The sequence below is a fragment of the Suncus etruscus genome, chromosome 5 (assembly GCF_024139225.1).
Source record: "Suncus etruscus isolate mSunEtr1 chromosome 5, mSunEtr1.pri.cur, whole genome shotgun sequence".
Lineage (NCBI taxonomy): Eukaryota > Metazoa > Chordata > Mammalia > Eulipotyphla > Soricidae > Suncus > Suncus etruscus.
The window spans coordinates 54233613-54258905 of record NC_064852.1 but is presented as its reverse complement, the minus strand read 5'-3'; the positions used below and the strand labels follow the sequence as shown (position 1 = coordinate 54258905).

At 39.5% G+C, this 25293-nt stretch overlaps 1 protein-coding gene across 2 annotated transcripts in view; it reads left to right on the top strand.

Moving 5' to 3' along the window:
* Positions 1–25293, top strand: part of ACMSD (aminocarboxymuconate semialdehyde decarboxylase) — a 106013-nt gene that overhangs the window by 24936 nt on the left and 55784 nt on the right. For both annotated transcript variants that reach the window (XM_049773016.1, XM_049773017.1), the window contains exons 6-8: positions 3550–3643; positions 8596–8691; positions 9205–9377. In XM_049773016.1, coding sequence (XP_049628973.1) covers positions 3550–3643; positions 8596–8691; positions 9205–9377 — 363 coding nt within the window. The remainder of the gene's footprint in view (positions 1–3549; positions 3644–8595; positions 8692–9204; positions 9378–25293) is intronic.

Sequence of the window (25293 nt, the reverse complement as noted above, 5' to 3'; positions counted from 1 at the left end):
ACTTTCCTTCTTCTGTTGTTTCTACAACTAAATCTGCTTTGTTTAGTGCCAGAAAGCAACCTGCATTATTCTTGGTTTTTGTTTTTGTTTGGGTTAGGGGCCACACCCAGTAGCACTCAGGGTTTACTCCTGGCTATGCGCTCAGAAATTGTTTCTGACTTGGGCGACCATATGGGACCTTGGGGATCAAACAGAAGTCCGTCCTGGGTCAGCCACTGCAAGGCAAACACCCTACAACTGTGTTACCACTCTAGCCCTCATTCTTTTTTATTTTTAAGAGATCAAGCTTTTTGGTTGGTTGGATGGTTGGTTTGGGGACCACACTCAGCAGTACTCAGGGGTTATCTTGTGTTCAGGAATCATTCCTGGCAGGCTCAAGAGACCATATGGAATGCCAGGGAGCTAACACTTGTTGACAACTGCAAGGCAAATGCCCTACCTGTTATACTATAACTCTGTCCCTAATCTGTATCATTCTTTATTTGATTGCATTTAAAATTTTCTCACCATCTTCCAATATATATATAGTACAGTTTTCCATTACTTTTTAATATAAGTGTGAAAGCTTTAATCATGGATTTAATAATGGTTGGTGGACTCTACAAACACTATAATCACTGATTATTTCTTCCTTAATATTTATTGAACTCTGATTATAGGCAAAAATTCCCTCAGCATTGTAGCTACAGACACTGCCCATCACTTAGAGGACTGGTTGCTTGTGAAATGGTCTTGTAATGATCTGAAAGAGTTAATGCTTCTCCAAGTGCTAAACTCCCTAAAGTTTATTGGCTGCAAGAGTTGAACAGTGAAAAGATTCTGGAAACTTTAATGAACTTTGAAAGAGGATTTATTCATTTCTTTGTGCATTCAAGTTGTTTTGGCACATTATGCACAAGCCTTCAGTTGCAAGTCATTTCATTATTCATTGGAAATGAGTTTATGAATTACTAAGGTCAAAAAAGAGTTGCCATAGGTTTGAATTCAAAAAGACAAGTTCATTTGTAAAGGTATTTTGACCCATCAGTCATTTTAACTAGACTGTTGGAGGGTTGCCAATCTCAGAAGGAATTCAGAACATTCTGGCCCCAGTAGACTCATTGGTGTCCTGAGTGGATGGTATATATTTGTTTGCTTAATAAGAATTGCTAGCTTCACATTTCTCTTATGTCAGTAAGAGCAAAATCAACCCCCTGCACACAAAAAAAGGAGTTGCTATGAGCCAAGATGGCTTTATCTTTCAAAGTTTTATTTTGTATTTTTTGTTGTTTTTATTTGGGGTCAAACCCGGCAGCACTCAGGGATTACTCCTTGCTCTGTGCTCAGAAGTTACTTCTGTCAGGTTTGGGACACCCTATGGGATGCTGGGGATTAAATCTGGGTCTGCTGTGTGCAAGGTAAATGCCCTACCAATTGTGCTATCACTCTGGCCCCTGGATCAATTTTTAGACACAAAATTTGTTATAAGGGTGAGGCATACAGAGTGATAGTGGCAAATTTCCTGCCTCTAACTTTTAACATTCAAAAGAGCTAAGTTCCTTAGCTTCTATCTGCTTAATATTTATCTTTCTCTATAAAATAGAGTAATAGAAGTGCCCATCTCACAAAAGATTAAACTATTAACAATTATAAAATTCTATTAGCCTTCGGCACATGAGCAGTATTAAACTACTGAGTTATGATTAAGGTTATATAAATGACTTTTTTCTGTATTCTCTACTGGGTTTCACATTACATAAAGTGATCAAAAGTATTTATTCAGGGGCCAGAGAGATGCACAGTGAGTAGGGCATTTGCCTTGCAGGTGGCCAGCCCACGTTCAATCACCATCATCTCATATGTTCCCCCAAGCCTGCCAGGAGTAATTTCTGAGTACAGAGCCAGGAGTAACCACCAGGTATGGCCCCAAAACAAAAATAAACAAAAATGTGTTTTGTTCATTTAAATTAATTATAATTAGTACTATGTACATTTGTCAAGAATCAATCATCTACCAAAGTCAATATTCTCTTACTTCCCTGCATTCATCACCAGAAACCAATTTGCTTGCTTCCCTTCTAAAGGATATTATTCCCTAGAACCTGGTTCATTTAATGTCTTTTAACATGTTCTCTTCTATTCCCTAAAACCTGATGCATTTAAAGTCTTTTATTTACTCACCCTTTGTTCACCACTTTCAGAAGCCCCTGTTGCACCAGCCAAATTGGTTTATCTATGGAGGGAAAAATGCTTCTGTTCACAAGTCATAATGCATTAGCTGAGTTAACCCAAATATACTTGTAAAGGTATATTTATATATAAAGTTAAGCTGAGTCACTGTAACAATCCAATTTATTTGGAAAAGAAATACTCTTAAGGAAAATCAGTTTTGAACATTTGTAAGCACTATTATCAATGTCTGTTAAAGTTTTTTTAATTAACCATTTTTGTTGAATAAAGCTTATTCTGTTCAAATAGTAGTTTCACTTTCATAAAGGTCCTAGAATAGTTTTTTCCATAGCATGCATCTCAGTACCTGCATGACTAATGCACTTTCCTTTCTGAAGTCATCTCATTAATCATCAAACCACTCCAGAACTGAGAGGACTCCTAAGGCATCATAGATGCCTTTCAGATTCAGAATTCTCCCATCCAGTGTCAGGCACTAAGTGTGATGGCTTAGGTCAGGCCAGCCTATTCCAGGATGCTCAGTTCTGAGCTCCTAAAAATCATTTCTTTACTTTCCATAACCTCTAGTTTTCAAATGGAATGAAGAAGGACCCACCCCAAGGATAAAATCTACCATCTTTACAAAAGAGTAGACCTAGTAAGCAGCAGGGGAAGTTTCCTCCATCTTCAAGGACAAGATCAATCCTTGAGTAATTTGCTTTCAGTCAAAACATTTGAATGATGGTTCTTTCCTGTGGCTTGTTTTGTCAAATGGTACATTAAATTCATCAAACGTTGGGCTGCAGCCATAGCACAGAGAGCAGGGCACTTGCCCTATACATGGTTGGCCTGGGTTCTTTTTTTTTGGGGGGGGGGGTTTAGGGGGCCACACCCAGTGGTGCTCAGGGGTTACTCCTGGCTGTCTGCTCAGAAATAGCTCCTGGCAGGCACGGGGGACCATATGGGACACCGGGATTTGAACCAAGCACCTTTGGTCCTGGATCGGCTGCTTGCAAGGCAAACACCGCTGTGCTATCTCTCCGGGCCCTGGCCTCGGTTCTATTGCTGGCATCCTATATGAATCTGAAAGCACAGTCAGGAATGATTCCTGAGTGCAGAGGCAAGAGTAATCCCTGAGCATGGCCGGGTGTGGCTCAAAAACAAAAATGAAATTCATCAACCCAGCTCAATGATCTACCTCATAAACATACCCCAAATTAACTCAAGTGTTCTTCTTTCCTAAGCAGTACAGAGATCATCAGAATACTTTGAATAGATCAAGAAGCAACTTCAATAATAGTTTGTTCATTATTGATTATATAAATTTGGACCTAGACAGAAGCATTTCCTCAGTTTTTGCTGACTCATCTAAGTTATTCTCTTTTCCATGCTTATTTGAAGGCAGCTGAAAAACTGAATTGTTCTATTTTCGTGCACCCCTGGGACATGCAGATGGATGGAAGAATGGCCAAGTACTGGCTCCCTTGGCTAGTAGGTTTGTGTCAACTTGGGGTATGAAAGATTTTTTTTTATGGAATTATATATTTGTCAGTAAGAAACTATAAACAATTCGCTGGATTGAGTTATTGAGTTCTTACTTAGATAAGTAATGTGTTGTGTTGCCTCATTTAAATTAAATCAAGTTTGACTAAACTCTCTGAGATTGACATTTTGTTATTGCTTTTGAGACACATCCAGTGGTACTCAGGACTTGCACCTACCTCTGTACTCAGGAGTCATTCCTGGCAGAGCTCAATGGATTGAACCTACATTGGTTGGTTGCTTGCAAGGCAAGTGACTCACCCATTGTCCTATTGCTCCAGTTCTGAGATCAACAGGTTAATAACAATTTTATGAAGAGAAACTGAGTCTTAACATGGTTGGTTAAGTCATCCTACCATATAATTGATTATTAAAAATGGAATTTACTCAAATCTAACACTAAACCCTTACTATTCATACTATTAAAAGGATTTCCAAAACTGTCCATGATATTCTCATAGTTGTTTTTTTTTTGAGAAGTCAATAATATCATCAACACTTACTTATGATAACCTTGGAGTCATGGGCTAGTAATTAGTAAACCTTATTTTCTTTTTCTTTTTTTTTAAATAATATTTTATTTAAGCACCTTGGTTACAAACATGATTGTGGTAGGGTTTCAGTCATATAAGAGGATACCCCCCCCATCACCAGTGCAACATTCCCACCACCAATGTCCCAAATGTCCCTCCTCCCCACCCTACCCCTGTCTGTACTCTAGAAAGGCTTTCTATTTCCCTCATACATTCTCATTGTTAGGATAGTTCACAATGTAGTTATTTCTCTAACTAAATTCTTCAATCTTTGTGGTGAGGCCCATGAAGTGGGCTGTAACTTCCAGCCCTCCTCTCTTTTGTCTCTAAAAATTATTGCAAGAATGTCTTTCATTTTTCTTAAAACTCATAGATGAATGAGACCATTCTGCATCTTTCTCTCTCTCTCTGACTTATTTCACTCAGCATGATAGATTCCATGTACATCCATGCATAGGAAAATTTCATGACTTCATCTCTCCTGATGGCTGCATAATATTTCATCACGTATATGTACCACGTTTCTTTAGCCATTCTTCTGTTGAAGGGCACCTTGTTTTTTTCCAGAGTCTTGCTATGGTAAATAGTGCTGCAATGAATATAGGTGTAAGGAAGAGATTTTTGTATTGTATTTTTGTGTTCCTAGGGTATATTCCTAGGAGTGGTATAGCTGGATCGTATGGGAGCTCAATTTCCAGTTTTTGAAGAAATCTGCATATTGCTTTCTGTAAAGGTTGAACTAGATGGCATTCCCACCAGCAGTGGATAAGAGTTCCTTTCTCTCCACATCCTTGCCAACACTGCTTGTTCTCATTTGTAAACCTAGTTTTCCATGTGCCTAATATCCTCTTCTGCTCTCTGTCTTCTGCATTATTTACTCATGATTCCACCTGAGGGTAAGGGAGAGAGAAAGAAAGAAAATCACCATTTTCTTTATCTAATTTTTTATTACTGTATTTTCCGGTGTATAAGACTACCGGGCTTATAAGACCACCCCCTAATTTTACAGTTAAAACATAGGCCTATATTTGCTTATAAGAGAGAACATTCCTGTGCTGCAAATGTATGTACCACAGTGAGCCAATCGGAACAAGCAAAGTTTCAAAGGTTATACTATAATAGACTTCTTCTCTGACTCTGGTCAATCTGAGCAGGCGTTTAACAGTGTAGATTTGGGTACAGAAAATTGTATAATTTGCATACATAAAAAGCCTGCTTGGATTGGTTGAGTGAGAGAGGCGGTTCGAGCAGCCTTGCAGTGATTGGTGCAGGATCGAGTTGGAAAATTCATTTCATGGCAATATCCAGACGATTTTCATTTAGCGTCATATCAAAACTTTTTTGGGGGGATATACTCGGTGTATAAGACAACCCCCCGAATTTTCGGTTGACTTTTTTTCTTTTCAAAAGTCGTCTTATATGCCAGAATGCCAGAAAATACGGTATCATCCCCAATGTGACAAAGAAATGGAGATAGAGGTAATCTTTGTAAAGTCCAGCTTATCTACACAGCTAAGGAAAAGTTGATCTCCAACTTAATAGCACTGGATATTCTTGGGGAGGGGGGTTGAAGTTTTGGGAGAGAAGTTGGAGGAGGGAAAATAATGTCCATTCTCTCTTTTGCCCAATTAATTAAAGTAATTATGAAGTAACTTTTATGAGGAATAAAATGATATTAGGGCTAGAGTGATATTATAGTGGACAGGGCACTTGCCTTTTGTGTAGCCAACCTAGATCTGATCCTGAGCACTCCATATGGTCCCATAAGAGATTCCAACAATGATTTCCTGAGTATAGAGCAAAGAAAAATTTCTGGGCAGCTTCATGTGTGGCACCCAAACAAAAAAGTTAAAAATAAGAATTGAATGATGCAATATAACGAAAGTCAAGAAGCTGGAGTGCTGTTCCAGTTAGTCTTACTTTACTATCTTAAAACAGTTAGTCTTAACTGTCATAGCTACTTTCCCCCCTGCACTCACCTCTAAAATGAGAAAGTTGCTCTGGAATCTCTTTTCTAACACCTTATGCCACTGTAATTGCTTTTGCACATCTATCGACTTAGCAAGGTAGTTTCCTATCCTTTATCCAACTCCAAATTCTTGAGCACCAATTAGTTAAATAAGACTGAAGAAGCCCCAATGCTTCATAGAACACCTTCTCTTGTGTGAGAAGCTTAACAGATATGAATCCAGCATCTTTCATACCTATTCAACATTGAAACTTCCTGCATGAAAAACCTAGGAGAGTATTTTATAAAGGATGATTTCAGGAGCTAGAGCTATCGTGTAACAGGGTGCTTACCTTACATGCAGCCAACCCGGATTTGGTCCCCAGCTTCCTATATGTAAGTACCACCAGGAGTAATTCCTGAGTGCAGAACCAGAAGTTAATCCCTGAGCACTGCTGGTTACAACACACACACACACACACACACACACACAAAGGAAATAAGATCTTTTTTTTATCCTGTAGATTAAAATATAAAGTATAAAGCATAAAATCCATGTGTTGGGTGAGGCGCCCCCAAGCACCGTGCCGCTAGCCCCTCAGGGGGACAGGTCTGAAGGTGCAGGATAATGGCAGAGAAGTAATTCAAAAGCAGTCAAAGGTTCCTCAAAGTCAGTTCGCTTTATTCCTTCATAGCTTTTCTCCACCATGAACCCCTGCGCCATGTCTCTCCAGCTCATGTCTTTCTCTCAGGCTCTCTGCTCTTGCTGCTTCCATGCTGCTTCTCCCTTTCTGTGTCTTTCTCTTTTTCCCTTCCACCAAGCTATCGCCTTTTATTCTTTATTCAAAATCACCAGCCCATCCCAGGTGTGGGTGGGTCTGACCATCCAGATGGGATTAACATCTCAAAAGAAAGCTTAGGTAAGGGTATTGGGGGAAGGGATACCCCACACATTCCCTCATACAGTTATACAACATACATATGTTGTTCATTTCCAGAATACCAGGCCCTGTGCAAAAGTACTAAGGACATAGTCATGAGCTGAAATGTGATTCTGGTTAGAAAAGAGATGACAGAAAAAGACATCATAAACGAACAGGCTGGTCTCAGAATTCCATTCTGGATACAATAATAATCATTAGCAGATTGGAGTGCCAGCAGTGGAGGACTGAGATTCAGAATACTGTATGCAGTAACTGTTCCACGATGGTTCCTATATAGGAATGGATTGGGGTTTCTAATTTAAGTAATCATGGAAAGTTGAATCAAAGGATGAAAAATAATAGACACTATCATTCCTCTGTCTCCAGGAATCTCTCCATAAACCATATGGTAATGAATCTATCATATCTTGTTCATAGATCAGGGACAGGCTTAGTGCAGGAGGAACATGTGGTAAAACTTTCATTCAGTGGACTCACCACAGAAAGTGCAGGGCTCAGCAGGTAGAGCAGACAAGCATATTTATAAAGCAGTTATCTTGAGACCAGAGTGATAGCACAGCGGTAGGACATTTGCCTTGCACGTGACTGACCCAGGACAAACCTCAGTTCAATCCCCGGATTCCCATATGATCCCCCAAGCCAGTAGCAAATCCTACCACATAGCCAGGAGTAACTCCTGAGCATCACCGGGTATGGCCCAAAAACAAAAACAGAAAAAAGCCGTTATCTTGCCACAAAATTGCTTCTAGCTAGTAAAGGATTCAAACATGAACCAGCACCTTCTTCTAGAAACACAAGGCACTTGCAATCATTCATTTTAATTCAGTTATTTCATTCTCACACCCAAGAAGCAGCAGATGCTTGGAAGAAATAAGATTTATTTACATTTGTTGTACACTTACTAAGGAGGAAGAACTAGCCATTAATATCCTCTATTTTATAGATAAGGACAATAAAACACAGGGAGGCCATTAATATTTGCCAAGCATCTCTAGTGTGAAGTTCTGACCAAGAACTTTGCCAACATCATCTCTCACAAGGTTCCAAAATAGTCTTGAAAAAATAGACAATGCTGCCCCACCTTACAGTTGAAGAAGTACAGACTTGGGAGCATTGAATGAGTCCTCAAAAGGCCAATGAGCCAAACACAGAATTCTGCACAAACTTACTATTTGCCAATTGCCCCCATTACATTCAAAGCCAAAACTGAGGGAATCAGGACAAAAGCCAGTTCTTTGGGCTCCTATATTGTGCAGCCATCAGTTCCTTTTACCTGCAAGTGACAAATAGGAAGCTTCAGATGGTTCTACTTGCCAGAATAATGGCCTCTATACATCCAAGCTTTTCTGGAACAAAAACTCCACATTTCTCAGCCCTGGCAGTTACAGCAAGTTGCTATTTCTTGGCCACAATGTTATCACTGGGTTTCTTTTTGTTTACAGTGACAAACTTTACAACTTGTATATGCTTCCTCTTTCAGGAATGCCAGCAGAGACTACCATAGCTATTTGCTCCATGATCATGGGTGGTGTGTTTGAGAAGTTCCCTAAGCTGAAAGTGTGTTTTGCACACGGAGGTAAAAGCTTATCTATAATGGTCAAGTTGGGCTGCCATAACAAAAATACCACAAACTGGTCCCTTAAACAACAACATTTTCTCACAGTTTTAAAGGCTAAGTCAACGTGATCATATAGTTGCTTTCTGAGAAGACCTTTCTTCCTAGATTGTGGAAGATCACGTTCTCATTGTAATAGCACATAGCCTTTCCTTTGTGCAGAGAGAAGGAAAGAGAGAGAGGGAGGGAGAGAGAGAGAAAGAGAGAGAAGACAGAGAGAAAGAAAAATAATGCTATATTTGAAAAGAATGACTATATATATCCAATTCTTCTTACACTTTAGGATAAATCCCCTGAGTCTAAATTTCTAAATGAGTTCATACCTTTTTTCTGGGTCATTTTCCAAAATTGGAAATTCTGAAGGTTCTTTGTAAATATGACTAATCAGTAAATAAATTCTTGTTTATAATGAGAAAGTTGAAAGGAATCCATTTCAACTGACGCTAACTCCTCAATGTTGCATTTCACTTGTAGGTGGTGCCTTTCCCTTCACAGTGGGTAGAATCTCCCATGGATTTTCTGTACGTCCAGATCTGTGTGCTCAGGATAATCAAAACAATCCAAAGAAATACCTTGGTTCCTTTTACACAGACTCCTTGGTTCATGATCCTCTTGCTCTCAAGTTATTAATTGACATTATGGGAAAGGTAAGACAACTCTGCCACTTGGAAGATTATGGGGACCAGAATGCAGGATTAGAATTAAGCATTACTTGTTCTGCCTTCAAAATAAGAATGGAAGAAAAGACATTCTAAAAAGGCACATGAAGATGGCAAAATAGTATAGTGGGTAAGACACTTGTCTGACATATTACTAAATTAGATTTCTTGTACCCTATATGGTTTCCTGAGCTCCACGAGAAGTAAGCCCTGATTGCAGAGTGAGGAAAAAGCCCTGAACACCACCAGATATGATTCAGAAAACAAAAGAACAATAAAAAGAAAGAGAGTAAAGTTGGGACTAGGTTTTATAGGTTAGGGGAATCTTTCCAGAGCTTCCTTCAACATTAAAAAAGGGCCATTATGGGCTGGAGAGATAGCATGGAGGTAAGGCATTTGCCTTGCATGAAGAAGGTCGGTGATTTGAATCCCGGCATCCAATGTGGTCCTCCAAGCCTGCCAGAAGCGACTTCTGAGCATAGAGCCAGGAGTAACCCCTGAGTGCTGCCAGGTGTGAACCAAAAACCAAAAAAAAAAAAAAAATGGGGGTGCATTATATGTGTCAGGAAGAGCCTGGATAATCTTTATAATTGTGCTCTTCCACAAATCTGCTCTTCCTCCTTGGATGATCTCAATACCAATACACAGTTGCATGTGATAAGCAGGAAAAACTCAATTTACTGACATTTTAATGTCAAATTGACCTGCATCAAAGTCCTGATTCTTCCCTCATTCATTGTTGGTGGAAATGTCATCTGGTTCAACTTTTATAGAACACAATATGGAGGATTTTCAAAGATGTGAGAAGCAACACAATAACGAGTACAGAGGAAGAACGGGGTCTCTGTACATCTGAGCACATGCTTTGCATACATGAAGCTCAGGGTTCTGTCTCTGGCAACACTTAGTTTCTGTGTATCTTGAGGAGAAACCCCTGAGCCCTGAACCAGAAATAGCCTCTGAACAAAATTGGCTGTGATCTGAAACAAACAAAAACTGTCCTTTGGCATGATCTGCTGGCAGTCTTCCCTAAGCATGTCTATCTTTCAGTATTTTTAGCAAGTTAAGACAATTATTTTGTTTTGTTTTTGTTTTAGGGCCACACACAATCAGTGACACTCAGGGGTTACTCCGAGCTCTGCACTCAAAAATTACACGTGTCAGGCTCAGAAGACTATATGAGATTCCAGGTTGGATGTGTACTAGGCAAATGTCCTACTGCTCTGCTACTATTCTAGTTCCTCATTTTACATGACTCTTAAGCTGATGACTCCAGATCATAGAAGCAGTGTATATTAATAATTTAAGATTCTCTTTAAAATATTGATGCTCCCTTATTTTAGCTATGTTCATATCTGAAAATTCTTTTCAAAACCAGTTCCCCAAGTTTGGCTGAACAAAAGAGTCCTAGCATGATAAGGAGTTTAGAGATCAATCTGCAATGTTAGAGTAGTGAAAGAACCTGATATGCATGAGAAATAAGCAAGTAGTACATATAGAGAAGCTTGGTAAAATAAATAAAATTATATATGATGTTTATTCATATACATATATCAGAGGAAACAGGTTTATGTGAAGGCCAGATCATCATTGTGCATTACTTGGCTTACATTGAAAGACATATACTGTCACAACAATATACATACTAAGTACTGGTCTAACTGAAACATATAATTGTATAGAAAACATAGAGGTGGAGAGATAGCACAGCAGCGTTTGCCTTGCAAGCAGCCGATCCAGGACCAAAGGTGGTTGGTTCAAATCCTGGTGTCCCATATGGTCCCCCGTGCCTGCCAGGAGCTATTTCTGAGCAGACAGCCAGGAGTAACCCCTCAGCATCGCCGGGTGTGGCCCAAAAACCAAAAATAAACAAACAAACAAAAAAAAACCATAGAGGACAGAAAAACTGTAATAAGAAAGAAATTCCTGGGACTGGAGAGACAATAAAGTTGGTATGGCACTAGCCTCATATGTGCTCATCTTGCTTGAGGTTCTTGGCACCCCAATGGTCCCATAAGCCTGGAAAGCAGGAAGGAAAGCTGAAAAGAAGAAAGAAAGAAGGAAAAAAGAGAAAAGAAAGAAAGAAAGAAAGAAAGAAAGAAAGAAAGAAAGAAAGAAAGAAAGAAAGAAAGAAAGAAAGAAAGAAAGAAAGAAAGAAAAAAGAAAGAAAGAAAGAAAGAAAGAAAGAAAGAAAGAAAGAAAGAAAGAAGAAGAAGGAAGGAAGGAAGGAAGGAAGGAAGGAAGGAAGGAAGGAAGGAAGGAAGGAAGGAAGGAAGGAAGGAAAGGAAGGAAGGAAGGAAGGAAGGAAGGAAGGAAGAAAGAAAGAAAGAAAGAAAGAAAGAAAGAAAGAAAGAAAGAAAGAAAGAAAGAAAGAAAGAAAGAAAGAAAAAGAAAGAAAGAAAAAAGAAAAGAAAGAAAGAAAGAAAGAAAGAAAGAAAGAAAGAAAGAAAGGGGGCCGGGTAGGTGGCGCTGGAGGTAAGGTGTCTGCCTTGCAAGCGCTAGCCAAGGAAGGACCGCGGTTCGATCCCCCGGCGTCCCATATGGTCCCCCCAAGCCAGGGGCGATTTCTGAGCACATAGCCAGGAGTAACCCCTGAGCGTCAAACGGGTGTGGCCCAAAACCCAAAAAAAAAAAAAAAAAAAAAAAAAAAAAAAAAAAAAAGAAAGAAAGAAAGAAAGAAAGAAAGAAAGAAAGAAAGAAAATGAAAGAAAAAGAAAGAAGGAAGGAAGGAAGGAAGGAAGGAAGGAAGGAGAGGACGGAAGGAAGGAAGGAAGGACAGGAAGGAAGGAAGGAAGGAAGGAAGGAAGGAAGGGAGGAAGGAAGGAAGGAAGGAAGGAGGGAGGGAGGGAGGGAGGGAGGGAGGGAGGGAGAAAGGAAAAGAAAGAAAGAAGGTTATAATAATAATAATGTGAAGTCAGTATTCTGTAAATCAATTATTTATAAGTTTTATATAAGGATGCTCAAGGACTCTTAAGTTTCACTCCCAGGGCAACTTACCCATTTGTACCAGTGTGTCCTGCTAGATCCCTAGAATGTGTTGCTTACAGGGAACACCAGGGCCATCACAAAAGTACTTGAAAGTTTCTGGGTTTACATCTGGGTAGTGCTAGGGTCTCTGAGCCCAGAGCTAATAATTTTCTTAAAGTAGTGTAGTTTTATTATCTTGAACTATGAATGTAATTATCAAAAAGTTGGCAGTGAACACAGTAAAAAGTGACTGTCTTGAGACCCAGGAGATAACCCAAGTGGTACAGCACATACCTATCACATGCCTAACATCTGCTCAGGCCTGAATTCAATTGCCAGAATAGCATGCCCACCCCAGCACCATTAGATCAGCACCTGTGTCCTGCTCAAGCACTCTTCTACCATTTAAAACATGGTACTATGGTACTGTTGATCCCTATGTAAAGGGAAAGAAAAGGAAGAGAAGGGAAAAGAGGGGGTAGAAAGAGAAGGAGGGGAAAAAATGGGAAGGGGAGGGAATGGAAATGGAAAAGGGGAAGAGAAGGGAGATGAAGGGAAGGAGAGAGATGTGAAAGGAGGAGAAGGGAAGGAAGAAGGGAAGAGTTTTGTCCTTTTTTGATGTGTTTTATATCATTTGTAAAACATTTTTTCTCCTCCTTTGACTTTGTTGTTGCAATGAGTAAAGTCATACACTTGATTGTGATGCCTTCATGTTTTGTTTTGATGCTCACCTTGGATTATACACATTAGTTGAAGTGATCTCACACAGTTAATTGGGTACACTAGAGCTCACACCTGTTGTGGCATCAGGGAACCACCCAAGGGCAGTGCCACTGGGACCCACCCATCCCACTCAATACAAAGAGAAGTTATGGGGATGATCACAGACTTGAAAGGCAGACACTCAGTAAAATAAGTCAGAGAAAGAGAGACAGACACAAATTAGTCTCACTCATCTGTGGAATTTAAGAAAAATAGAAGACATTATTGTAATAATACCCAGAGACAATTGAGATGAGGGGCTGGAAGGACTGCCAATGATAATGAAGTTTACCACAAAAAGTACTGAATTCATCAATGGGTTGTTTTGTTTTGTTTTTTCTCATCTATGGGTTTTAAGAAAAACAAAAGACATTATTGTAGCAATGCCCAGAGACAATAGAGATGAAGACTGGAAGGATTGGCTCTTGATATGAAGCTCACCACATAGAGTGGTGAGTTTAGTTAGCTATCATGACAATGTAATAAGTGAAAGAAGTAGAATGCCAGTCTTGATACAGGCAGAGGGTGGGGAAGGAGAGAGATGAGGGGCATTGGTCATGGGAAAGTTGCACTGGTGAACGGGGGTGTTATTTTTATGATTGAAACCCAACTACAATCATGTATGTAATCATGGCTTAAATAAAGAAAAAAAGTTTAAAAAAACAAAGTGCTGAGTGCAGTTAAAAAAATAACTACACTAACAACTATCATAACAATGGTAGTGAGTGAGAGAAATAGAATGCCTGTCTTGAGATAGGTAGGGGATGGAGGAGGAAGGTTTTAGAGACATTGGTGGTGGAAAGATTGCACTGGTGAAGTGTGGTGTTCTTTTCCATAACTGAAACCCAACTACATACATATTTGTAATTATGGTGCTTAAATAAATAGATTATTAAAATATTATATAAAATAGGGACTGATAACTCAGTCAATAAGACTTTTGCCTTACACATAGCCAACCTGGATTCAATCCCCAACATCCCATATGGTCCCCTGGAACCTGCCTGGAGTAATTTCTGAGTGCAGAGGCAAGAAAAATTCCTGAATGCCGCTGTGTGTGGCCGAACTCCCACCCAACTTAACAAGAAAAATGATAAAAAAAAAATTAACTTTTTGAAAAAGCACACACTTAGTAAACCCATTAAATGTAAAGGTCCATCACCATTCCTTGTGACCTTTTAATTATGACCAATCATAATGGGCAATTTATTTCTGCCTAAGTAATTGACAAAAACTTGATGCCTTCAAACAATACCTGCTTGTTATCTGTACTGGCCTCTTAGTCTTGACTGTCTTGGGTTCTCTCATCAGACTGCAGGTATGTCTAGCAGTCTGATTAGGACAGGATTTATTTCCAAGGTGCTTTTGACATAAGAGAAGCACATTGGTGAAGGAGATCTGAGCTTCTCCACAACTATTTCCCACAGATCTGCTTGTAAATTGTGGTCACAATTTACAGTTAGTTAATTCCCCCAAAAATAAGAGATCTGATACAGATGAAAAAGAACCAGTGAGAATGTATTTGTTTGAGAGAAACAGAGGGAAGGAGGGAGGAAGGGAAGGAGGGAGAAAGAGAGAGAATTTTTCTTCATATGCCTTAGCCACTAAAGTTGTTTAGCAACATTTTTTTCTGTCACATTTAATTTGTTAGAGGCAAGTCACTGAATCTGGGTCACATTTAGAATTGAATTAGAAGGAAAAGTTTCAGGGTCAGAACAATAGGACAGTAATAAGGCATTTGCCTTGGATGTGGTCAACCCGAGACTGTCAGGGAACCAACCTGGGATGGACCCAGGTTCGACTGGCAGCATTTCACATGGTCCTCTGAGCCTACCAGGTGCGTTTCTGAGCACTGAGCCAGGAAATCCCTGAGCACCACTGTGTGTAACCCCCCCCCCAAATAAAATAAAATAAAATAAAGAAGGGAAGAATATCAAAGAATTTGAAGACATTTTAAAACTACCACATTCTGCACTGACAATAAATTATTTCTGTTTATCCTAAATGACAAATATCTTTACCGTTTCCGTAACTAACCATTTACACCAAGAACTTAGAGCCTAGTGTCTCTTGATTTACATTTTGTGAATGAGGCTTTTATGCAGTTTCTTTCCATCTTTAATCCCAGTGTAGCCACAAAAACCCACTTCCACTGCAGCTCAAAGTTCAATAAGTCAAGAGATATAGTGATGTATGCGGGAAATAGAAAGCCTGTCTAGATTACAGGCGGGGTTGGGGTGAGGAGGAGGGAGATTTGGGACATTGGTGATGGGAATGTTGCACTGTTGATGGGGGCGTTCTTTCATGACTGAAACCCAACCACAATCATGTTTGTAATCAAGGTGTTTAAATAAAATATAAAAAACTAACAAATACAAACATTTAAATAAAGGAAAAAAGTACTGCAACAAGCAAATTTATGAAAATTATTGTATCTACAGTAAAATCATTGAGTAATTGTCAGAAGGTGTAGTAACTCTTGTTTCTAGTTGACCATTCTGTTACTTCTTTTCTTTCTGAACATTAGTTGGCTTCAGAGAAACACTGGTTTCTTAGTTGTGTTTCCTGGTGAAGGTTTATTGTACATTATATGACTAAAACTTGAGAGAGAGAGAGAGAGAGAGAGAGAGAGAGAGAGAGAGAGAGAGAGAGAGATGGATTAAAAAGAGTTTCATTTGCAGCAACCAGAAAGTTGGAAGATGACAATCTCATGTCCTGATATAAATGTAGTGTGTCTATAGTCACCAAAGTGTTTTTCAGAGAAAATGGGGAGCTTTCTGAAAGTGTGGGCTAGAGAGAGAAAGAGAGAGAGAGATGGATTAAAAAAGAGTTTCATTTGCAGCAACCAGAAAGTTGGAAGATGACAATCTCATGTCCTGATATAAATGTAGTGTGTCTATAGTCACCAAAGTGTTTTTCAGAGAAAATGGGGAGCTTTCTGAAAGTGTGGGCTACAGACCCGGGAGTGCCTGCTTATACAATAAAATTCCTTGTGAAGCAAGTAAACAGCATAAGGAAGTTTTAAGGGGGGCTTTAGGAATTCCAGGTGTTGGGATTGGCATAGGAATTGGTATTCTTTGTGACAGTAGCAGACTAAGGTTCTAAGTCTGTAAATATGAAAAACCTGCCCATTTCTTATCTGAGTAAAATGCTTCCAGTTCAGGATTCAAAAAAATTTGATGACCTTGGGAGTAGAAAAGATCAGGAATTGGCCCCAAATTAAGAGGATTCCTATAGACTCTTAATGGTCTCCTCAAGAAAGAATGGGGAATCATAGCAAAACATAATGGCAACCCTTGTGGGTAGATATAAGGCTTTCATGGTATAATTACCCAAACTTAGCTCCATGGAATTGACCTCAGAGAATCTGTTTAAGAGGGGAAGTTAGTGTTCATTCTAGTGCAAACTGATCTTTAGTCTATTATTTATTCTCTGCTCTTTTCCTACAAAAACATCTTTTCATGACTATGCAGATAATATGGTTGTTTTGAGGATATGAATCTGCTATCAAACAACCTGTTGGCATGTTTCAATAAAGCAAGTCTTTCTTGGGGCCAGAATAACTGATTGAGAGCTTATCTTGAATGCAGCTGACCAGGGTTTGATCCCCAGCATCCTATATGGTTTCCTGAGCACCACCAGAAGTAATTTCTGAGTGTAGATCTAGGAGTATCCTGAGTACAGCCAATTATGCCACAAAAACAAACGAACAAATAAAAATCTCTTTTATTATCTGTTACTCTGTCTCACACTTGCTTTGTCCTTGAGCAGCAGTGGACCTGAACTCTCTTGGTTACAAATGAATCTCTAGAAATGGCACTCCTCCCCATCAGTCTTTTCTGATTGAACTCTCTGGCTTCTAAGACTCATCCTTTAGAAGTTATTCTTAAACTTTCACTTGCCCCAAGGAGAAAGGTCACCATAATACAAGCTGACTTCTGTGACTCCAGTTGTTCAATGAGCCCTTACTTACTAAATACAGAAAACCTAAAGGGTATAAACTAAATATTTTAAATTACTTTCTTTAAATACATGGTTTCCAAGTTCATTTAACATAAGTTAGCTTATTTCCCATAGTTACAAAGTTGTTCATGATTGAATTTCAGTCATATACTGTACACCATTTTTCACCAGTGAATATTTCCCACCAATAATGGTCCCAGTTTCCCTCCTGTCCTCACCCCTGCCTCTCTGTGGCACAAATTTTTCTTCTCTCTTTCTTTCCCTCTCTCTTTCTCTGTCTCTCTTTTTCTTTATATTCTATTTTAAAATTGGGGTTTGCGATATTGTTACTGAAGGGTTATCATGCCTTTCAGTTTGTCTCTTTTTACCACCCAGTTCTTTACCAGAGTGATCATTTCCAACATTGTCATGGCGGTCTTTCTCTGCCCTAACTGCACTTCCCTGCTATTTGTGACACACTTCCTACCATGTGCTGGTCCTCATGGACCTCATCTCAATTGTCTTTGGATATTATTACAATACTAATATGTTTTCATATGACATAAATGAATGCCATTATTGCATTATTCCCTCTCCCTCTGATCTTTCATTCAGCATGATACACTCCATATTCATCATGTACAAGCAGATTTTATGACTTCATTTTTCCTAATGCATGCATTGTATTCCATTATTTAGATATACCACAGTTTCTTTTTCTATCATTGTTGAGATCAATATGAATTAAAAGTTTTCACAGTTATATTTAAAGTACATGGTGACAGTGAATTAGGGCCGTCCCCACCACCAGTGTTGACATCCCTCCACTCCTGCTCCCAGCATGCATCCCATACCCCAGGACAGGTTTCTTGTGTATAGCTTGTTGTAGTTTGGGTCTCTTGATTCTAATGTCATTGACTTTGTGTTGGATATTTACGTATGATCTTTTTTGTTTTTTTTTTTGGGTTACACCCTGCAGCGCTCAGAGGTTACTCCTGGTTTTATGCTCAGAAATCGCTCCTGACATGCTTAGGGGGCCATATGGGATGCCCGGATTCGAACCACCGAGCTCCTGCATGCAAGGCAAATGCCTTACCTCCATGCTATCTCTCCGGCCCCACATCCAATCATTTTTTATTTTCACTCAATGTTCTTGAGACTGCTTGCCTCTGGTACCAACCACTCTTTTCCCCCTCTTTTTATGTGGCAGAACAAGATGATTCAAATTCTGTGGTTCTGTTGATAAGAAAAAGAAGAAAAAAATAGGAGTAACCCCTGTCTAGAAACTGTGAAAATAAATTTAAAAGAAAAAAGAAAGATAAAGAAAATAGAAAGAACAAAACAAAAAGGAAGGAGGAGACTGCTGTGACAATAATTCTTGGGGAAATTAGAAAGGAAATTCCCTTGGCCTAAGAGATACAGAGTTTCTCCACCCTTAAAGCATACTGTCATGTGATCAACTACAGGCTCCAGCCATGTTCATTGTCGAACCTCAAGGTCTGAGTATGGTGCCCTGGCACCATAAAAAAAGTTCTGCTAAGTTGTGGTTCTGTAATTTGAAGATCTTGGTTTTTGCACAGGTCCTAGGATGAAGTCTAGAATAAAATCTTTCTTTATGGTTCTAGAAGTTCTCCTCAGTCACAGTTGTTGCAGTCTTTCTTCCGTAATTAGTGATCTTGGTTTTGCACAGATCCAAGGATGGAGTGTCTTCTGATTTCATCTCACAAGTTGGTACTGTTTCTTGTCATCAGGATGTCATATAAATATACCAAGTTGGTGCCAGAGCTGTCAAGGGGCTCCCCTGGGGGGAGTTTGATTCCTAGGGCTGTTGCAGGGAACTGTATCAGTTCTAAAGTTGGAATCTGGGGTTTGGCAAAGGATAGTCGATGTCCAATCATATGAAGTCTAAATCGAGTCCCCATGACAAAGTACCCATGTATTATAAACTTTATGGGTTTTTATCCCTAGTAGATAAGAGCTTGTTTCTATACATAAGATTGCCCCATTTTATTGTGCTTATGCAAAAAAGGAACAATGCCATATTGTTGGCATATCTTAAGGGGTAAGAATGGGAGGCTATATAATCTCTGTGCCCTGGTTTTGACCTGAGCTTTTATCCCAAGCAAGACTTTGCTTCAAGAATTTTGTACTAAGCAGAACCAGAACAAGCAAAGAAAAATAAATAAATTTTTTTAAAAAGGGGAATGGAGAAGGTTACCTTTACATTTGGAAATAGACACAATATGAGGTATAACTATTAAGGAATTAAATATACATAGAAAATATAGATATCCCCATTAAGTTTGAGATAGTCTGGGGGGGGGGGGTGAGATGTAGGATACATTTCATTCCACAACGTGATCTTATTGAGTCTGAGAAATGGTTTGCAGCAGTAAGGAATTGGGTAGTATCCTCAAGCTGGGGGTCATTCTGGAGCTGAACCTGGTAGAATGCACCAGCCCATGTTATGGGAGTGTGTGTGAGAAAAAGAGCCGCAGAGAATAAGTCAGCAGGAGTGGTGATTGAAGCTTCGTGCCAGGCAAGAGATTTGGGATTGAGTGTGTGTCCTTTCACTTTGGGAGCTGGATGGCTGCTTACTGGGGCGGGGGTTCCTAATGAGTTAAGAATTTTGAGTGGGGGCCGGGGCGGTGGCGCTAGAGGTAAGGTGTCTGCCTTGCAAGCGCTAGCCAAGGAAGGACCGTGGTTCGATCCCCCGGTGTCCCATATGGTCCCCCCAAGCCAGGGGCAATTTCTGAGCACTTAGCCAGGAGTAACCCCTGAGCATCAAATGGGTGTGGCCCAAAAAAAAAACAAAAAGAAAAAAGAAAAAGAATTTCGAGTGGGGGCCGGAGCGGTGGCACTAGAGGTAAAGTGTCTCTGCCTTGCCATCGCTAGCCTCGGACGGTCTGCAGTTCGATCCCCCAGCGTCCCATATGGTCCCCCAAGCCAGAAGCGACTTCTGAGCACATAGCCAGGAGTAACCCTTGAGTGTCACCGGGTGTGGCCCAAAAAAAAAAAAAAAAAAAAAGAATTTCGAGTGGGTTAAATAGGGAGAGATAATGGATCAGGATTGAGGGGGGTGAGAGGATAGAAGTTCTGAAGGGAGGGCATAAGGAGGATAAGGAGGGATAATATAAGAGTGGCTACATATATACATACATGCAAACGGCTTGTTTGTCATCTAGATTAGGCAAACATAGAGGAGTCGAATGCATACAAAATCATGCTTTCTTATAGACAAATATTAGAGATCTATTCATAGGTTGTAGTTGGAGGCCTGACCCTTATGGCATAGGTCGGAGCACTTAAGAAGTAATTGAATTAAGAAAAAAAAATTTTGGGCCCGGAGAGATAGCACAGCGGTGTTTGCCTTGCAAGCAGCCGATCCAGGACCAAAGGTGGTTGGTTCGAATCCCGGTGTCCCATATGGTCCCCCGTGCCTGCCAGGAGCTATTTCTGAGCAGACAGCCAGGAGTAACCCCTGAGCACTGCCGGGTGTGACCCAAAAAACTAAAAAAAAAAAAAAAAATTTTTTTTTAAATAGCTTAGGAAAGGAAAGGAAAGGAAAGGAAAGGAAAGAAGAGAAGAGAAGAGAAGAGAAGAGAAGAGAAGAGAAGAGAAGAGAAGAGAAGAGAAGAGAAGAGAAGAGAAGAGAAGAGAAGAGAAGAGAAGAGAAGAGAAGAGAAGAGAAGAGAAGAGAAGAGAAAAAATGAAATGGGTCAGTACCTTGGAGAGGAGAAGTTTTCCAACTTCTTGGCACATCATCAATGGCAGGGATGAACTTTGCTAAATGAAGCTTCCAGGGTTAGATTGTACATGGAGCATTTTAGGATAAGCATAACTTTCCCAACTACAGTACTAAGCAGTATGGTAGTAACCACCATGAGAAGAGTCCACCCTATGTAATATCATCCACCGTGTCTTATGCACCAATGTTCCTTTCCTGGAAAGAAACTGACAGCATAGGCATCATAATATAATAGTACCATAGCTTGAACTGAAAAAGAAGCAGAGGGACCAGAGAGATAGTTCAGGGGTAGGATGTTTGCCTTGCATGCAGCTGACCCAGGAGGGACCCAGTTCTATACCTGGCATTGCTTATGGTCCCTCAGCCTGCCAGGGGCGATTTCTGAGTGCAGAGATAGTCATTAGTGACCCCTGAGCACTGATGGGTGTGACTCAAAAACCAATCAATAAATAAATAAAGTTAAAAAAAAATAAAGCAGAATGGGGCCGGGCGGTGGCGCTGGAGGTAAGGTGCCTGCCTTGCCTACGCTAGCCTAGGACGGACCGCGGTTCGATCCCCCGGCGTCCCATATGGTCCCCCAAGCCAGGAGCGACTTCTGAGCGCATAGCCAGGAGTAACCCCTGAGCGTCACCGGGTGTGGCCCAAAAACCAAAAAAAATAAATAAATAAATAAAATAAAGCAGAAAAAGGGATAAAGGGAAAAAAAGAAAAAAGAAAAGAAAAAGGTATAATCGTAATTTTCAAAAACATACTGAATGAGTGGGATTGTACTATAAGTCTATGTTGTGCAGTTGTCTATTTCAGTGGTCTCAACGAGCATAAGCTTTAGGCCATAGTAGAAGACATAATCAAAAGGACATGAGTAAAGAAGTATTTTATCAGGACATTGTCATAGTAAGCTCTGTATCTGGATTCTAATATGATAGAGCACTGAATTGCAAAATTAGGGTGTCCAACCTATATCTCCAGAACCTCTGTGGACAAAGAAGTTGAATAATTATTTTATATATACTAAAATTAAGGCATTAAAACATACTGATAGTAAGCACTGAGGTGGGAATCCCTGACTTTCAATCATGTTCTGCACCTGATTCTGTGAATTAAAACATTAGAACATTATTATAGTCCTTCATAGTGTGAGGTTGACTAAAGACCTGTTTGATCTAAACTGCCATTTCCATTGTTGCATGTTTCTTTTTGGTATAAAATAGAGTAAACGCTTTGTAGTTCTCCTTTCCATTCTTCTCACTGTATCCTGGAGCCTACAATGTTCAGAGTAGCTACAATTTAGACCATTGTGTTTCTTCATAGAGTTATTCTAAATGCCACAAATATATAATATCATTCTGTATTTATCCTTCCTCTGACTTACTTCATTTAATATGTAATATTTTCTAGTTGCTAGCATTTATGTTGCTTCAAATTCCATAATTGTGTCAATCCTCATTGCTATGTAGTATTCCATTGCATATATGTACCACATCTTCATGATGTGTTGTTGAAGTTCTAAGTTGATTCCATGGTGGTTTTTTTTTGTTTTTTTTGTTTTGTTTTGTTTTTGGTTTTTGGGCCACACCCGGCAGTGCTCAGGGCTTACTCCTGGCTGTCTGCTCAGAAATAGCTCCTGGCAGGCACAGGGGACCATATGGGACACCGGGATTCGAACCAACCACCTTTGGTCCTGGATAGGCTACTTGCAAGGCAAACGCCGCTGTGCTATCTCTCCGGGCCCTGATTCCATGTTTTAACAACTATACTGAATGCTACAATGAACAGTGGTGTGCATACATATTTTTGGATGAATGTCTTTCTATCTTGGGGATAATACCTAAGAGTGGGATTGCAGAGTCATATGCCAGCTCAATTTTGAGTACTGAGAATCCTCAATACTGTTTTCCATAGGAGTTGGACCAGGCAGCATTCCCACCAGCAGTGGATGAGAGTTCCTTTCTTACCACATACAGATGATCACCAATAGAGATTGGTCCCATTACTTTTGATGTGTGTCATCCTCACTTGTTTAAGATGGTATCTCATTGTCTTAATTTGATTTTCCCTAATGAGTGATGGTGAACATGTTTTCATGTGTCTATTGGCCAACTGTTGGTCTTCTTCAGAGAAGTATCTATTAATTTCTTCTCCCCATTTTTCTATAGTTGTTTTAGATTTTATGGAGCTAACCTTTGTGAGTGATTTATGTATCCTAGATATCAAATCTTTTTTTTTTGATATCAAATCTTTATCTGATGTGTTGAGTGAAAAAAAATATTTCCCATTCAGGCAGTTGTTTTTTAGTTTTAGCCCATGTTTCTTTTGCCATACAGAAACTTTTTAGTTTTAGTTTGATGTAGTTTCATTTATTTAGGTTTGATGTTATAGCTCTTGCCATTGGCATCCTATCATCAAAGACTTTTTTTGAGGTATAAGATTTGGAGTGTTCTGCTGATGTTTTCTTCAATATACTTTACAGTTTCAGGTCTGATATTAAGGTGTTTAAACCATTTTGATCGGACTTTTGTGTAATGTTTGAGGTATGGATTAATCTTTTATTTCTTAAAGGTGGTTATCCAGTTGTTCCAACACCATTTGTTGAAAAGACTGGCTTTGTTCAATTTTGAATTCTTGGCTCCTTTGTCAAATATTATCTGGCCATATATTTGGGGATATGTCAACATATCATCTGCAAATAGTTATAGTTTGACTTCCTGTTTCTCTATTTGGATTCCTTTGATGCCCTTCTCTTTTCTGATTGCTAGGACTTCTAAAACTATGTTGAATAAGAGTGGAGAGAGTGGATAGCCTTGCCTTGCATCTGACAAATGCTTTCAGTTTTTTTTGGTTTTTTGTTTTTTGTTTTTTTTTTGCCATTAAGGATCATGCTGGCTGTGGTCCTTTTTTATAAATAGATGTTAACTATTTTGAGGAAGGCTTCTTCCTACCCTATATTTCTGCATGTGTTCATCATGAATGGGTGTTGTGTTTTGTCAAATGCCTTCTCTGCATAGATTGATATGATCATGTGTTTTTTTGTCTTTAATTATTTTAAAATTTTGGTTTCAGTCATAAAAAGACCAGCCCTTTCACCAGAGAAGCATTCCCATCACCAATGTCCCCAATCTCCCTCCTCCACTGCAGCCTGTATTCAAGACAGGCATTCTTTCTCTCACTCATTAACATTTCACCATAGTTATCAGTGTAATTCTTTTCTCTAGCTACACTCATCACTCTTTGTGGTGAGCTTCATGTCATGAGTCAGTCCTTCCAGCTCTCATCTCTATTGTCTCTGAACAATTGTACAATAATGTCTTTTATTTTTCTTAAAACCCATAAATGATTAAGTCTATTCTGTGTCTATCTATCTCCCACTGGCTTATTACATTGAGCATAATAGATTCCATGTACATCCATGTACATAGGAAAATTTCATGGCTGCATCTCTCCTGATGGCTGCATAATATTCCACATAATATTCACAGTTTCTCTAGCCATTCATATTTTATTTTCGGTTTTTGGGTCATACCCAGCAGCGTTCAGGAATTACTCCTGGCTCTATGCTCAGAAATTGCTCCTGGCAGGCTCAGGGGACATAATGGGATGCCACTGTCCTTCTGCATGCAAGGCAAATGCCTTACCTCCACACTATCTCTCCATCCCCCCAGCCATTCATGTTTTGAAGGGCATCTTGGTTTTTCCCAAAGTCTAGATATTGGAAATTGTGCATCAATGAATATAGGTGTGAGGAAGGGATTTTCATATTGTATTTTTGTGATCCTAGTGTATATCCCTAGAAGTGGTATAGCTGGATCATATTGCAGCTTAATTTCCAGTATTTTGAGGATTCTCCATGTAGTTTTCAATAATGGCTGGACTAGATGGCTTTTGCACAAGCAGTGAAAGAGAATTCCTTTTGCTCCACATCCCCATCAGCACTGATTGTTCTTGTTCTTTGTGATGTGTGCCAGTCTCTGGGGCATGAGATGGTATATCATTGTTGTTTAGATTTACATCTCCATGAACATTAGTGATGTGGGTCATTTTTTCATGTGTCTTTGGGCCATTTGTATTTCTTCTTTGACAAAGTGTTTATTTCTACTCCCCATTTTTTTAATGAGGTTTGATGTTTTTTCATTAAATTCTGTCAGTACCTTGAGTATTTTAGATATTAGCCATGTATCTCATGGGAATTAGGTGAATAGTTTCTCTTATTCTGTGGGAAGCTTTGTATCTGAGGCATTATTTCCTTTGAGGTTCAGAAGCTTCTCAGCTTATTATAGTCCCATCTGTTTATCTCTGCTTCCACTTGTTTGGAGAATGCTATTTCCTCCTTGAAGATGCCTTTAGTCTCAATGTCATGGAGTGTTTTACCTATGTGTTATTCTGTATTCCTTAGGTTTCAGGCCTGATATCAAGGTCTTTAATCTATTTGCATTTGACCTTTGTGCATGGTGTTAGATGGGGGTCTGAGTTTGCTTTTATGCAAGTGGC